The sequence below is a fragment of the Protopterus annectens genome, chromosome 14.part0 (genome assembly GCF_019279795.1).
Source record: "Protopterus annectens isolate FY-2018-M chromosome 14.part0, PAN1.0, whole genome shotgun sequence".
Taxonomy (NCBI): Eukaryota; Metazoa; Chordata; order Ceratodontiformes; family Protopteridae; genus Protopterus; species Protopterus annectens.
This window is the reverse complement of record NC_056748.1, coordinates 198,767,277-198,783,810: the sequence shown is the minus strand read 5'-3', so window position 1 is coordinate 198,783,810 and position 16,534 is coordinate 198,767,277. Positions and strand designations below refer to the sequence as shown.

At 36.7% G+C, this 16,534-nt stretch overlaps 1 protein-coding gene across 1 annotated transcript in view; it reads right to left on the bottom strand.

The window, feature by feature from the left end:
* The window catches only part of LOC122788639 (VPS10 domain-containing receptor SorCS1-like), a 1,297,464-nt gene that overhangs the window by 510,478 nt on the left and 770,452 nt on the right, over window positions 1–16,534 (bottom strand). The window contains exon 14 of the mRNA XM_044055539.1: window positions 7,452–7,623. Coding sequence (XP_043911474.1) covers window positions 7,452–7,623 — 172 coding nt within the window. The remainder of the gene's footprint in view (window positions 1–7,451; window positions 7,624–16,534) is intronic.

Sequence of the window (16,534 nt, the reverse complement as noted above, 5' to 3'; positions counted from 1 at the left end):
GATAGTACAATGATAGGAAAAAATCTTCAGGACTGCTGAACAACTGTTTATTTCCTAAGAAAGTAAGAAAAGGGCCAATCAGTGTTTGAAAAACAATTTCAAAATAGTTGCCTCCTATTATTGCTTTTTTTTTTTTTTTTTTTTTTGCTATTCTCTCTATAACAAGACACTTCCAGACAAAGACAGAGCCTAGGAGTCTAACTACTTTGGTGGTATTTTGGGAAGGGGTAGACTCTAGAAATATTGTACATGCAGCAGTTTGGTCATCTGTAGGTATGTTTACTGAGTACTACAAAGAGTCCTTCTGTAGGTCCAGAGCAGGCTTTGCTAGGTGGATTCTTCAGGGGCTCCTAGACTCTAATCCTTCTTCATCCTCCCTTGTTTTCTAACCTCTGGTATTGATCCTATTATTGATCCTATATAGCTAAAGCTGTGGCAGCAGTGATATCATGACGAACATAGTACTATTGTATAAGTAAACTTACCATAACAGTAGATGTTCAAAAGAATCACTGTTGCAGTATCTGTATCATCCCTCTATCCCTTATTTTTTGCTACTTTTATGCCAGAGTGTGGAATATTGTATTATTATTATTGCTTCAAACTGGCAGGGCTCTAGCCTCCCTTTTCTGATGTAAGAATAATTTGATGTTTTGGTGTCTATACCTCTGATTTTATATTACTCTCCTTGAGTTGTAGAGCAGCTATGGCATGTGGAAGGTACATTAAAGCTTTGGAAGCTGGCCAGCTGATCCGATCCTTGTAGGACATCTTTTATACTTTAGCCTACAGCAACAGTGATCTATTTAAATATCTTCTTCTGTTATGTTAAGTTTACTTACACAACTGTACTTTTTTACAGCTTCTCTCGCTCGCCTTACTACTAATACCTAGGATCATTCCCCTATCTGCTACAGACATTGCCCACCACAAGAAGGTCTTAAGTCTGTCATGTACAAATATTTGGTCAGTTAATATTATGTATACAAATCCATATACATAACAGTGCTCTTCTATTTGCTGAATTGTAATGGGAGCAGGTTCCCCCACAAAATACAGAATACTGTATATAACACTTAAGTGCACCTTCTTGCTTGCAACTGTTCTTTTCTCTGTTTTCTGTGCTTTTGTCATTATAAGTTCCTTTTAAGTTGCTTAGTATTTTTAGCTTTGTACTTCAATGAATTAAATGTGCTTTGTTTTATATATGTGTACATTGTATTGTGCTTCAGAACCTGGGTCACTGCACCAGCCTAGGAAACAAGTTAACAAACACAATCAGTCAATCAATTCTTGTGTATGAAGCAAATTACACTTTGAGTTGGCACCTTTTGGGCAGTTTCAGGTAACTACACAGTATTATTACCATGAACCGGATGTATGATCCAAGCACCAATTAATTCACTCCACTGTCTACAGTAATAAACAGTTGCATATCCATGCAGAAATACACTACATAGCTGAACTAGGTGACTTTGTACACGCATTCCTTGACAACGCCTTCCTTTTGTGTCACCTACGTCTGATACAGCTCAAGTATTCTGACCTCTTTTGGCACACCAACATCCATAGTTCCACATCCACTATGCTTTTCAATGTACTTCCCTATTACTTTAGGACTGCAATTGCCTTGCAGTGCAGGCATGTGTCACATGGCCTGCAATCATAATTCCTTGTGATCAAAAACGTAAAAAAATCATGTCACATTAACCCCACATCTTCTAACACTCAGATGTAAATGTGCCACACTAGCTTGAAGAAAATTCTAGAATTATGGGCAAAAGATTAGAAGTAACATAAGCAGTAAGAGATTCAATAGCTATAGATTACTGAACAGAATGAATCCATAAAAATTGATTAAAGCATCAGGGAACAACTAGAATGTTTTCAGATATACATGTATACATATCCTGGTTGCTTTGAAAATATTATGAAAACATATATAAAGCTGAGAAGTGCAGCACATATGCAAACATTATAATCTTTTCTAAACAAAGAATAAACTTTCAAAAGAAAATGCTAGAAAGCCCTTAATACCCCCAACAAATATAGAACTAAACAAACAAATTAAAAAATAATAAACCATGTAAAGGCTAGAATAATTCCTAACATTTATAAAGGATTTCCTAGTATGTTATCCAGCTATTAAAATTAGTTTATTTTATAGTTCAAAGTAAAAACATGGTTCTATATCAGATCTTTGAATCACTAATATGCAAACACCTCTTCATCAAACACCTATTGACTGAACAAACTAATCATCAAACTAAGTTTTCAGTGAAAACTTTCCTAGTGCAAACTAATGGTAGTCCACACTAGTGACCATTGGAAAAAAAAAAAAAATTAACACCTATGCAGGTGGGGGGTCTATGCCCTCCCACCCTTGCTAACTAAATATACCAACTCTGATATCACACTACAGTGGGGAAAAGGGCAAATTCCAGATGGTGGCCAACCATTGTTTTGCCCTTTGAAACTTTTTACTGAAAAGTTATTTCGATGATTGGAATATTCGCTCAATAGGTGTTTGATGAAGAGGCGTTAACATATTAGTGATTCGATGATCTGATATAGACCCTATAAACATTATCCCATCTCTTGGGAAATATGCTACCTTTTCCTTTGTGGATAAGATAAAGATCCACATTTATGTGAAGCACATCTGCCAATCACACTTTTAGACTTAAATTATAAGATCTTTATATCACTTCTTATCTATCAGAATAAAAGTAATAGTTACCATTCCAGAAAGATGATGATCAGACTGGACTTATTTTAAAAAGCAAACAGAAAATAATAGGAAATGATTCATTATATTACATTATTACATAAAAAAGTATAAAATATCTCAAGCAGTAGTAAGTTTAGACAATGAAAAAGCCTTTGACAAAGTAAACTGTCAGCAAGATTCTAAAAGTTTACAGTTTTCCAAATTCGTCTATTTTAACAAATACATTATACATTAATTCAAATGGATATATCAAACTGGAGTATATTTTTTTCAGGTTAATAAAATCATTAATAGAGCAAACACTTTCACTTGAATTAGCTAGGGAAACGTTGGCAAACTGAATAAGATATTACAGTAACATTAAGGACTTTAAAATAAGTATGAGTTCTGAACCAAAATGATTACTTTCTGCTGATGTTACTTTATTAACCCTAATATCAGTACTTGTGTGGACACACTTAAAAAAAAACTAAATATCTAAGCCTAATTTGAACTAAAGTAAAACAACTACAATTTTAATCAACTATAGTGCAAATAAAGGTAAATTAGATTGATTAAATGCAGCTGGGAAGGCCAGAATAAGTCCAAAGCAAAGACCCCAAACAAACCAGGGTTTATATCATAAGCTCAAAAGCTGATAACTCAGAAGCACATAACTCCGAACTTTAAACCTCGAAGTTCAAAAACGCTGAACCATAGAATGGATATCACCATAGAGTGCAGGAAGGGAAGATTTCCCATTACTGCACTGTAGTGTGATCTCTGAGTTGGTATGTTTAAGTAGGGGGGTGTAGGGGCACAGGGGGCTTTTTTTGTTTGGGTAATTAGGAGGATTTTTGGCGGATTCGATGTTGTTATCTTTCGTGGTTTGAAGATCACGATTTTGTGCTTCGGAGTTATCAGCTTTCGATCATCTGATATAGACCCAACAAAACATACTATTGGAATACTACTCTTAACAGCGTATTTAGCAAAAGAAAAAATGTATTAATCCTCAAATTAGAATATACACTTATAATAACTTTCTCCAGTAAAAATATTGCAGGTCACAACAAATAAAATAAGTAGGTTTGTGTATTTAGCAAATGCAAGAAGCCATCAATTTGGCTTTTTACAGAAATTAAATTGGCTTCCAATTACTAGTAGTGCATGACTAGTGTTAAATACACTTCTAGTCAAAATATTACGCCTTCTGCTGTTTTAGTCATAACTTCCACATTGAATGTTACACAAAATATTGTCAAAATGTAGTTTTATGAAAAAAGTTTTCTTGCTTCACTTGCATTTTCAAAACTGTGTCTTGATTTTTCTACATCCTCCCCTTCATTATACTTCTCTACTCATTAGGAGCCTGGTTTGTGGCTGAAAAGAGGTAACAAGACCATCCCTTCCACCCAGTTAACATGCATTCATAAATAAATAAATATCCAGCATGTGACTATCAAAACAAATATGCAACTTCACAGGTTCATAGGTAGGTACTAGGCTATCAGCCCAAGGGCCTAAGTAAGCCTAGCCAACAAGGTTCCTTGGCTTATGCCACCCAAGAAAGTTATTTTCCTGTGCTCCTGTTGAGCAGAGCCATAGAAGTAATCCCCCGGGGAGTATTTCCTATTTCCCATCGACTCATTTCTTGAAGAGTGCTAATGAGGAACTTTGCTTGACATAGATGGGTAGCTTGTTTCAGAGTATGGGAAGTCTCTCGGACAGGAATATATCCCCCCAGCATGTCTTGTTTATTGTGGTGACAAGGTTTAGGTCCCTAAAGCGTGTAGCTCGAAGGGATTGGGATTTCTTTAGGTGTAGCATGTCCAACAGCTCTGGGTTTGACATAGCTTTATATGTTAGGCAGAGATCTCCTCAGAGTAGGTGATATGCTACAGAGTAAAGCTGGAGTTTTTTTGAGAAGGTCAATGTAAGGCATCTGTTTGAGGCCAGTAATCCTTTTTGTGAGAGGTACTTCTGTGGCCTTTCCAGCTGCTGCAGATGTCTTGTGAGGTACATTCCAAAAGGGGCATTGTACTGTAGAATGGGTCTAATGAGTGTCAAGTAGAGGGGAACCATGACCTCTTTTTTCTTGGATGAGAACCCTTTTGTGAGATGAGGTGTGCGATGTAGAAGGATTTCCTGACTACTGTGGCAATGTGATTATCAAAGAAGAGACTAGTGTCCACCTGGGTCCCAAGGTCTCTTATCACACATTCCATGTTAAGTAGACTGCTGCCTATGTGGTAGTTCATGGGTACAGAGTTTTTACCAAAGGGGATGACAATGCACTTTTTGGCATTGAGCTTGAGGCCATGGCTCTGACACCAGGCACCTGTCTCAGTGAGGCCCTTCCATAGGATGTTCACATCATTTGGGGACTTGACTATGGCTCCTAATTTGCAGTCATCTGTGAACTTCGTTAGCCAAAGGCCTTCTGTTTTAGCCTATACTTCAGAGAAGTAGATACAAAACAGGAGAGGTCCCAGGACTGAACCATGTGGTACTCCACTTGTTACTGGTTTGAAGTCAGATTTGGATTATGCAACTTTTACAGTGTGGGTTCTGTCAGAGAGCCATTTGGCAACCCATCTTGTGACATAGGGATTTATACCTAGTTTAGTGAGTTTAGCTATAATTACAGAATGGGGGATGGTGTTGAAAGCCTTGGCAAGGTCAAGATAGGCTGTGTGAACCATCTTACCCTTGTCTATGGCTTTGGTGACTGCCTCAAAGAAGTCAATCAGGTTCAGGAGGCATGATCTGCCTTTCACAAACCTGAACTGGGGTGGAGTCCAGAGTTTGGAGGTTACCAATGTCTTTGTTTATGAGTTCCATGATGATACCTTCCATGGCCTTACGGACCAGGCTCGTCAGGCTAATAGGGCGATGGTTCCCAGGAACAGTGGTGGCTCCCCCTTTGTGGAGTGGGATAACTGTTGCTGTGCACCATTCACTGGGCACAAAGCCTGCCGTGAGGCTATGAGTGAACATGGTGCTTAAGTGAGGAGCCAATTCTTTCTGAAGTTCATGTAAACCCAGCCTGGGATGTTGTCCGGTCCCATGGATGCTGTGTTTTTGGCTTTAGAGAGTGCAGCTTTTACCTGTGTAGTTGTGATTATAGGGACTCTGCGTTCTTCCTGTATAGACATGGGCCCTTTAGGGGGTGAGAGGGGGTTAAAGTTAGCACTGAACCTATCTGCCAGGATGTTGGCAATATCAGTTGGTCCTGTAATTTTCGTGCCGTTGTGCTGTAACTCAGAGCAGATATGGGTGGTGCCATTGAAATTCTTGACATAGCTATAGAATGCTTTGTGGTTGTCCCTAGAATCAGTGGCAATTTTGTTTTCATAGCTAGATTTGGAGAATCTTATAATGGATCTCAGCCTTGCATTGGAGAATTTTCATCCACACTTTTTTTATAGAACACTTCTTATTCAATCAAGATAGAAAAATACATAACAAAAATAAAAAGATATAAACAAAAGGTAGCAATCCTTTATAAGTGTAGCAGGTTAAAATACTTTTGGACAAAATTCTATTATTTGCACAAGTATTGTTGTCGGACAAGTTCCGAATAACTAAACATGTATTCTCAATACCCCAATCTCACTGCACAGTACTAAAGGATGGTTATCACATCTTTAGTGCCTTTTAGCAGTGGTTCATACTATTTGAACCTGGAAGGAATATATTATAGCCCTTATTATCCCATGTGAATGGGACCATCTCTGATGTAGGCATACTGGAAAGGTGACATGGTAGCTTGGACCAGAACCTGCAAATTTTTTTGGATTCCCTAACTGAGCACAGTCTACTAATTTTATGCACATAACCACTCATGAATCTGTTAGCTCCATCATTAACTTCAAATACTGAACTTTTAACAACACAACACCATCTCAGTGGGAATGCCAAACTGTACACAGATATACCACTTCTCCGGAATGCACAAGCCTTCCAGCCCCACCATCTCTGGCTATTCTAGCCACTGAGCATCTAAGCAGTCTTGAGTTATCTGGGTCACAGTCACAGCTCAATTGCTCTATGCCATGGAGTGGGAAAACGTAGCTCTGAACTGAGCTACAACAGCTGTCACAAAATGCAAATTCACCCAATAGCACCACACTGAGACTGTAGCTTATACACAGACCTCAATGAGTGGTCTGTGATATAAAATAGCTGATGGCTTCACTGAGAACCTGGCATATCACTTGTTCACCATAAGTACAACAATTCATCTTTTACTTTCATAAGTATAATTTGCTGAAAGCTAGTATAAGCAAGGATAACTTTTACAGTTGTTATTGAATTTTGCATGATTTTTTTTCTTAACTGGGTGGTAGAGAATATGAATTATTATTGCTGTTGTGCCAGCATCTGTTGTTTGATAGATGGAGTTTACATTAGTAGGTGATACATGCATTTAATGATTACTTTAAATATCAGTATTTTTATCAATTAGCAAGTCATAATGCTGTTTACTATATATATATATATATATATATATATATATATATATATATATATATATATATATATATATATATATATATATATATATATATATATATACATACATACACACACACACACACACACACACACACACACATATATATATATATATATATATATATATATATATATATATATATATACATATATACACACACACTCACACACACAAACAGATAGATAAAGACAGACATATAGATACAAAGTATAAGCGTACCTCATCCAGTTGTATTAAGAAGGTAACATTGTGTCCTAGGTCTGCTGTAAGTTTCCCATCACTGGTGACAATATGGAAACCCTTTGGAGCTCTGGTTGGACATGGCTGAATTTTAGCTGTATACTGGTCTCGCACCCCTCCAGTGCAGTTATTGGACACGACCCTTCTGTATCTAGGTAAACAATTAAGTAGAAAATGAAGCACATTACAAAAGCATAACACCGCAGTGACATTACAAGTATAGATTACATATCACTTCAGAAAGTAACGTGTGATTTTGTGTTTGAAGAAGAGGAGGATGACTCAAAAGTGATATTACTTTTTTGTCAAGACACCTGTTTTCATAATGTTAATAAAAACTATACTGAATGTTTGAACTTGATCTTCCAATAGCTAATGTTACACAATATGTTCATACTGGACACTCAGAAAAGTCATTGAGGCTGAGTGCATAGAACCTGAGATCAGTTAGTGATTCAAGTGTTGGTGAAAGTGGTTGGAGCTTGGTGGGAGTCAGCAGCAGTTACTGGCTCAACGATCCTGTAGGGAGGGAGTGACCAGTTGTAACCCTGATCTCAGCATGACCTTGTAGTTTATACACTATATGTGCAGACGTTGTCCATCCTGAGTAACTCCATTTTTGTACCCCATCTATCCTCAATACATAGTTCAAGAAGCACAAGCAACTGACCCACAGGATATCTTATAACATAAGGATACATACATATATATATATATATATATATATATATATATATAAAAAAAATATATATATATATATATATATATATATATATATATAGTTGTACTTCAAAAAATCTAAAACTCATAACATCTAAATTCAAAACATCAAGACCTCAAAATCTAAAACAACAAAACATCTAAAACTCACAACATCGAATTTCATAACATCGAAAGTGTATAATATTGAATAGTATATCACGAAACATGTAAATGTTATAGTTTAAGCTGTTATTCTTGTGGTATCAGTATGAGATGCTATAGTTTTATTTCTATAGTTGTTATTTATATAGTGTAGGAATTTATACTATTTATATAGTGTTTATTTTGCCACTCTGTATCTGAATTTTGGGCCATACAGGTAAGTGATATAGACATTATGTGTACATTCTTTATGGTGATCGTGATACAGTGGGATTAGGAAATTAACGTTTTCCTACTGTAGTGTGATCTCAGAGTCGGTATATTTAATTTATGGGGGGGTATGGGGGGAGAGCCCCCCACATGAAGGGTGCAAGGGGACTTGTCCCCCCCTGCAGAAACGCACTAAAAAGTATGTTTGTTAGTTTGGTGTTGTTATAGATGGAGGAGATGTTATTTTTATATGATTTGTAGTGTTCAATGTTGTGATGCAAAGTTTCAATGTTTTGGGTTTTAGATGTTGTGGTCTCAATGTTTTGAATTTAGATGTTATAAGTTTTAGATGTTTTGAAGTGTAAATATATATATATATATATATATATATATATATATATATATAGTTATATATATTTATGTATTATTTATTGATACCTACGTATAGATTATAATTAGGTCATAAATACCTAATTAGAAAATGTGGATTGCACACAGTATTAGGGCTCACCTAATAACTGTAACACACAGCCTTGGTTTGAATGGCCATCCTGATAGAGCTCGTCTGACTTACTCACATCTCCACTCTATGTATTTCCCTATTTAACTTCCTTAAAGTAAACACATCTTCTGGTAGCTTGATGTCTTTTATCATCGTTTTCAACTCATTAACTCTTGCACTATAGCAGAACTTTCACTCCCCATCATACTTTAAACCCCCCAGTGTAAATACGAGTCCTCATTAAAATGATTCCCACATTCTGTAGTTATCTGCATAATTACTTTTTTAAAGCTTTTAGTTTTCTACACTGATATAAAGTCTCAGCTGCAAGACGGACAGCAATTATATACATAAAGTGAAATCACAACTTTACTGATTGTTATTTTTGTCACAGTACTCACTTCAGTAGCCTCTTACTTTGCTCGAGTTTATTCCTCTCCTCTGCCATATCCCACCCCCAATTCCCACCCACATCATCTACATGTACCCTTTGCTTAAATGACCCCTGTTATCATCTCCTCCTATCCATACACACTCTTGATATACCCTAATTTTAAAACTCCAACCCTACCCTTAGTTTTTCATACTTTTAACTATCATAGACAATCCTCTTCTACCTCACTCAAGTTAACCACACAACCTTTTAAGATTTATTTCACCTGATCCATCTTGCTATTTTCATCACAATGACATATTCTCCAGGAAAATGTCTATCTCCCTTTTATAGTATCCCTTTCTATATGTTCGTGTATGACATCTAGTTACACAACACCAATAAGTAGACAAAACAGCCTGTCACAATCTCTACACCTATTTCCAAACATATTTCAAGTTGTTCTGATATCTCTCCTAGTTTATTTAATAGCGTGATCTTAAATTTCCCAAAAATCAAATTTCTGCATACAAACCCAAGATCATTACTCTTAAGTTTCAAACCTTCCTTATAAACAACTATATCATTATCAAACATTACTTTTCTCACTTCCCTCTGATCTCTCTATCCAGAGACATCCATCCAAACCCAGGTCCTTCCTATTACCCAAACAAAAAAAAAAAAAAAACTTGGTCACACTTAACTTTACAGTATCTGCAATAAAATTGCAGATTTCCATGCCTAGATATAATGACAAACTCCTGGCATTTTCGCCGCCATAGAAACATGCCTGAAATAAAATATTCTGAACTTCTAAACAGGATAGCTAGAACTACATAAAAAAACTGATACAATTGCATTGTTTCAATCCAACTACTACAATGTTCTTTATTTAATTCCATTGCAAAATTTGGTAATGCTTAATTAGTTATCAGGTTTTGAAGATTAAATAACACAAAAAGTGTTACACAACAAAACACTAAAATAACCAAAGATGAAGAAAAATTCAATACTTCATAAACCACAAGCTAAAAAATGCTTTCACTCACTGCTTCATCAGGTGTAAAAACAATTAATGAAAACAGGTTACAGAAATACCCTGAAAAAGTCACATGATATTTGTTACATCATCTGATGGCTAAAAAGTATGTCAATCAATAGAAACTGAACAAAATGAAAAACAGTCATGAAACACAGAAGGGAGAATCATGGCATCACCATCTCTATTTTTACAGTTAAGTAACCTCAATGGTAAGAGGGAACAGCAATTTTTGAATTTGTTTATTGTTAGTGACAACGTATTATTATTGGAAATAGACGACCCTTCCACTATTGATGGTGATTTGACTTCTTGTAATGAAGACTTAAATAAATTAGAAGACAAGTTAAGGCAGCTGAAACAGCTACAATGGCAACACCTGAGTTTTTCTGCATATTTAAAGCTTAATATTGTACCACATGGCATAAAAGTGTTAAAAATGCCCACCTATGGTACAACATATCCTGAACCTTTATGTAAATGACAGTTATTAAATCTTAAAACACAAGCTGATGAAAGAACACAAAACTGAAAACTGGTTGCAGGAAGGAAGGCACCAAACACAAAACGTAAGAACAAGCAGTTTAATCCAAAATGAAGCGCTTTTCGCCACAGTAAATACTGTGACTTCTTCAGATAAAAACAACATTGAGAGCATGCCCTTAAGTAGTCAGTGAGCAGTAGTTAATTAGTTAGGTAATTAACCAATATTAGTTAATCAATTCATTTCATTCTTCTTGACAACAAATTGAAAACTAGTACTCATAGAAACTGCAGTTTCTAAAGACTACAAAAGTGTCACAAACACATTTAGACACACTCACATGCAAAACTCAAACCCTAACCTGCAGCAGCTGGAAAGGCCCCAAATGTTCCTCACCAAAAGGATAAAGGGTCTCAAAAATATGTCTTATGCTGCCCGACTGAAAGAACTCCAGCTCTATTCAGTCTCATACCGCTTGCTCAGAGGTGACCTGTGCCTGACATATAAGGCCATGTCAAACCCTGATTTGATGAATATGCTTCACCTCAAAAAATCTAGATCCCTCAGAACCACAAGGGCGGGAGACTTAAACCTTGACACGGTTATTAATAGAACATGCTGGAGGGACAGATTCATAACCCAGAGACTCCCTATGCTGTGGAACAAAATCCCGGTACATGTGAGGCAGAGCACCTCGCTGGCCTTGTTCAAGAGGAATCTTGACCAATGGATGGGGGATCGCAGATATACCCCAGGGATTACTTCAGTGTCACTGCTTGACAGAGGCACAGCAAAATAATAGGCATAGTTTTATTCAAACTAAAGGGGTGGCGAAAGCCAAATAACTATGGGCTAGGCTTATAAATGCCCTTGGGCAGATAGCCTAGTATGAACCTATGAACCTATGAACCTAATACTAAATGTTCTTATATACCATAAAATACCTACAAAGGTTTTTGTACTTTATAAGTACCAAATATCTAAAATACTAAAATGACATGGTAAACCCATGATTCATTCCTACTATTGTTAATTTTTGAGATCTTATGTACAATTGATACATACTTTACATGAATTCTATACGTAAAACCCTATCTAGTATGGCTTTTTATTTCAGAATACATACAATAGAACATCTTTCATTTATACCTGGATACTGCCCTGCATTGGTGTTCAACTGCCATATTAATTCAATGAACAATTCGTATATAAAAGATTTAACGTGACTGTAAACTGTATTTAACTCGTTTCTAGAAACTTCTTTATAAGCATCTGTGTTAAGTATTTGTAACATTCTAGTACTATAGTCACTGATGTTCATCATAACCAATCGGGATGTATCAATGTGGTATGTGTAAGTACTGTAAACATATGGATGTGGGTCAGAAGTTTAAGATCAAAGGCACTCAATACACCACCAGATTTAGATTAAACTGCCAGTCTAAAGGGGTCATATACCTAGCCCAATGCCAAATATGTCCCGCATTCTATATAGGGAAAACAGATCGGAAATTGTGGGAAAGAATATATGAACATCTATACCACATTGGCAAATTGAGCAAAGACAGTGCCCTAGCTAAACATATTTGTGAATACATGGATCACAGGTTTTCATTCAGGGCAATAGACCAAATTATTCCCGATAACATGGGGGGGTCCAGTTACACTTTAGTTAGAACGTTTAGAATTAATATGGCAGTTGAACACCAATGCAGGGTAGTATCCAGGTCTAAATGAAAGATGTTCTATTGTATGTATTCTGAAATTAAAAAGCCTTACTAGATAGAGTTTTACATATAGAATTCATGTAAAGTATGTATCAATTGTACATAGGATCTTAAAAATAAACAATAGTAGGAACGGACATGGGTTTACCATGTCATTTTAGTATTTTAGATATTTGATACTTATAACGTACAAAAACCTTTGTAGGTATTATATGGCATATAAGAACATTTAGGATTGTTTCTTCTGTAGGGTTATGGTTTGAGTTTTGCAATTGGGTGTATCTAAATGTGTTTGTGACACTTTTGTAGTCTTTAGAAAATGCAGTTTCTATGAGTACTAGTTTTCAAATTGTTGTCAAGAAGAATGAAATGAAGTGATTAACTAATATTGGTCAATTACCTAACTAATTAATTACTGCTCACTGACTACTTAAGGGCATGCTCTCAATGTTTTTTTTATCTGAAGAAGTCACAGTATTTACTGTGATGAAAAACGCTTCATTTTGGATTAAACTGCTTGTTCTTATGTTTTGTGTTTGGTGCCTTCCTTCCTGCACCAGTTTTCAGTTTTATTAAATCTTAAACTTGAAAGGGACTATATGTAATTGATGAATGACTTTTTTCACATCCTTTGAATCCTCTCTTAACAAAGACTTGCTTGCAGTTCAGTCTAAGATCATTTCAGATTAATCATTTAACGTAATCAAACCAAATATACTTTTGCTATTGACAGGGTGCTCACTTTTGAACACTTGATTATGGGATAAAAGAAGAAGCTAAAATGAGATATAACAGATTTTAAAAACGGCTATGATTTGTCATGGAATAAAGGGGATACTACTGATCCTATCACAACTTCTGATGAGATGAAGACTTGAGTGATCATGTAACCCTACATGAGCCAATCATTATCCACGATCATCCAGAAGGGGACAGAGGTGCTACAATTTATAAGAACATAATTTCAGCCATGGACCATATAAATACTATACCTTCTTCAGATACAACCTTTACCTGTACTCCAAAGGAGCAACAGCAGAAGAGGAAGAACTGTGGCAAAAGTAAATGGACTAGGAGGAAGATAACATGGAGTCTCTGTCACATGGAGTGTCACCAACTTGAGAACAATTTAGTTTATAAAATCTCTCATTGTTTATTTAATGCAGTCAAAGTATCTGTTCTTATTGTTCGTGTTGGGAGACAATTTTGTTCCAGCAGCAGATCACTCACTTTCTGATTATTTGACTGACCTGAGACTTTTTACCAGACAATTAAATATGAACATTTCTTTTCAGATAAAATTAATGATACGACTAATATTTGTTACAGGAAAAGTAGTACTTTTATCCCGGTGAGTAACAATGTTGTACAAATTTTTCAAAATGCATGTGAACAAGATTTACATTCTTTGTTTTCAGGTAAATTTAGGAGAAGATTCTATTAGTCGCGGTCCAATTAAAAACTACACAGACACCCATAGACTTTTGATGACCTTTATTGTAATGAATAATAAAATAGTATACATCAAAACTTTATTGAAACAATCAAATTCAATTAATTGCAACAGAATAACATAAACAAACATAAGGGCAGTGTACCCGCTCACCATTAGATAAGCAGCGTCCCCCACTTGCTCACTTATCATTGTAATAACAAGGCAGCATCCCCACTCACCTTAGTATATCACCAATCCAATCCATCCACTCCAAGTCTTCCACCATCAAAAAATTCACCACATCAAATTCCAATTATCCTCCTGAGGGGGAACAAAAGAGGGGCAAGCCTGCCCCTCTTTGCTGCCCACCAGCCTGAAAGGGCTGTTACTCCTTACACAATACCACTTTTCACTAAATAATCCACCATTAACTCGAAATTAAGGTTAAACAATCAAGATCAAATTCGCTGAGATGAACCCCATCCATCCTATACCACATGGGATCCCTGTTCTCAAACTCCACATGCCATACAGTATGTACCCCAATGTCTTTCAAATATTTTGCCAATGTAAAATTAACATACTTCCAAGCCCTGTTCACTGCAGAAAAAGGTTTTGCCTTTCTGCAAAACAACCTGGGAATAGTCTCAGATCAAAGCAAAACCACTGATGGATAAAGCCTTCTCAATGCTAAGACATCCTCGCAAATGTGATAAACCAACTGCCTTTTCGGACTTCTACCCAAATCATTCCCCCCAAATGAATCAACAAAACCTGCAGCAATCCCCACTGACTCTGCAACATGGTAAATACTTGCAATATCTGGCTCCACATCAACCCTCTAACACCATGCCAGGTGATCTTCAGTCCAAAATGCTCCAAAACCAAATTCATTCCATTGCGTCTAATTGCAATATGCCTGGCTGCCCAGTATATGAAAGAATAATCCTTCTTTCACCTAAAAAAAAAAAAAAAAATTAAACCAAAACCTCTCACCAAACTACTTAATATAAGTCATAAAGGGAATGGAAGACCATCATTCACCCTCTTGATAACTAAATCCAATTCCCTGTCCATTTTGAAAGAATGGGAAGAAAACATATCCCCTTCTAGACCTACACTAACAAGAGCTCTTCTCATAATGAAATTCAATTGCTCACTCGTCAACGCTGTACCACCTACTGATGTAAAAACTAACCCTTGAATTCTACCTCCTTTAGCCAACCACAAACTCTTTCCCCACACCACAGGACATCTCCAACTTGACTCAACCTTTTCCAAGACTATCGGCATCCCCCTCCCTTCCTGATCCATCTTCAAAGACCTCAACCTAATATGCACCACCCTGGGCAATATAAGCACATCATCCCACACCAAGGAACCCAACAACTCAGACATACAAAAAAACCCACAGTATATACACGTTTACCATACTCCACACCACATAAACATCCAAACTTCTACATATGCTACCTAAACCCCTTAGCAACATTCTTAAAATCCCGTTAGTCACAAGCCATCTCCTATCTATAGCAGGACCTTCAACTCTATCCCAACCTTTAAATACTCACCCCACCATCCATGACCTAGTCCAGTCTTCTAATCTGGCCAACTGAACAAATGCTCCAATAGCTGCCAATGCCACCCTCACCATTCGAACTGCCTTACCCTGCTTCTTCAACCTGGCTAAATAATGCAACAACAAACTCTCTGACCACTCACACTCTTCATCCGGTAACTGCCTCAGAATACTGTCAAAATTGCACAGTGCTCTACTGTAAGCTCTCCTCATAGATACTGCTCATGACTGTTGCACCAACCTGCTGCTTACTACTGGCCAATATGCCAAATCTCATCTGTAACAACCGAGGGATGCAATTCTGCTGTTGGTGCCACCTACCAAAATCTGCAAAGCTGAAAACGAGACAAACTGTCAGCGATCTCATTCTTAATCCTGGACACATGCAACCTTGTAAATGAAAAGTTAATCAACAAACTTTGCCACACAAGTTTACGAAGAACCAATAAAAAACAAGGGGGCTTAGCCATCTTAGCTTGCAACACTCTCATCACTGCAATATTGTCTGAATTAAACACCACCCTCCTTCCCCTCAAATGATCCTGACATACAACAGAAGCAATCCAAATTGGCTTCAGCTCCAAAAAGGAACGTCCCATTTCCAATCATCAGACCAATGAACAGGTCACGGCACTGAGAACCATTGCCCCGCAAAGTAAGCTCCCATGCCCAAATACCTGGATGCATCTGTAAACAACTGCAGAACCCCTTGCCCTACCCAATCCAGCTGCCAAAATGAGATCCCATTAAACTGATGTAAAAATTTCATCCATAAAGCTAGATCCTCCCAAGCTCAATTACTGACCCTTACTCTGTGGCGCTTACTCTTCCCCCCTTTCAAGAGAAAAG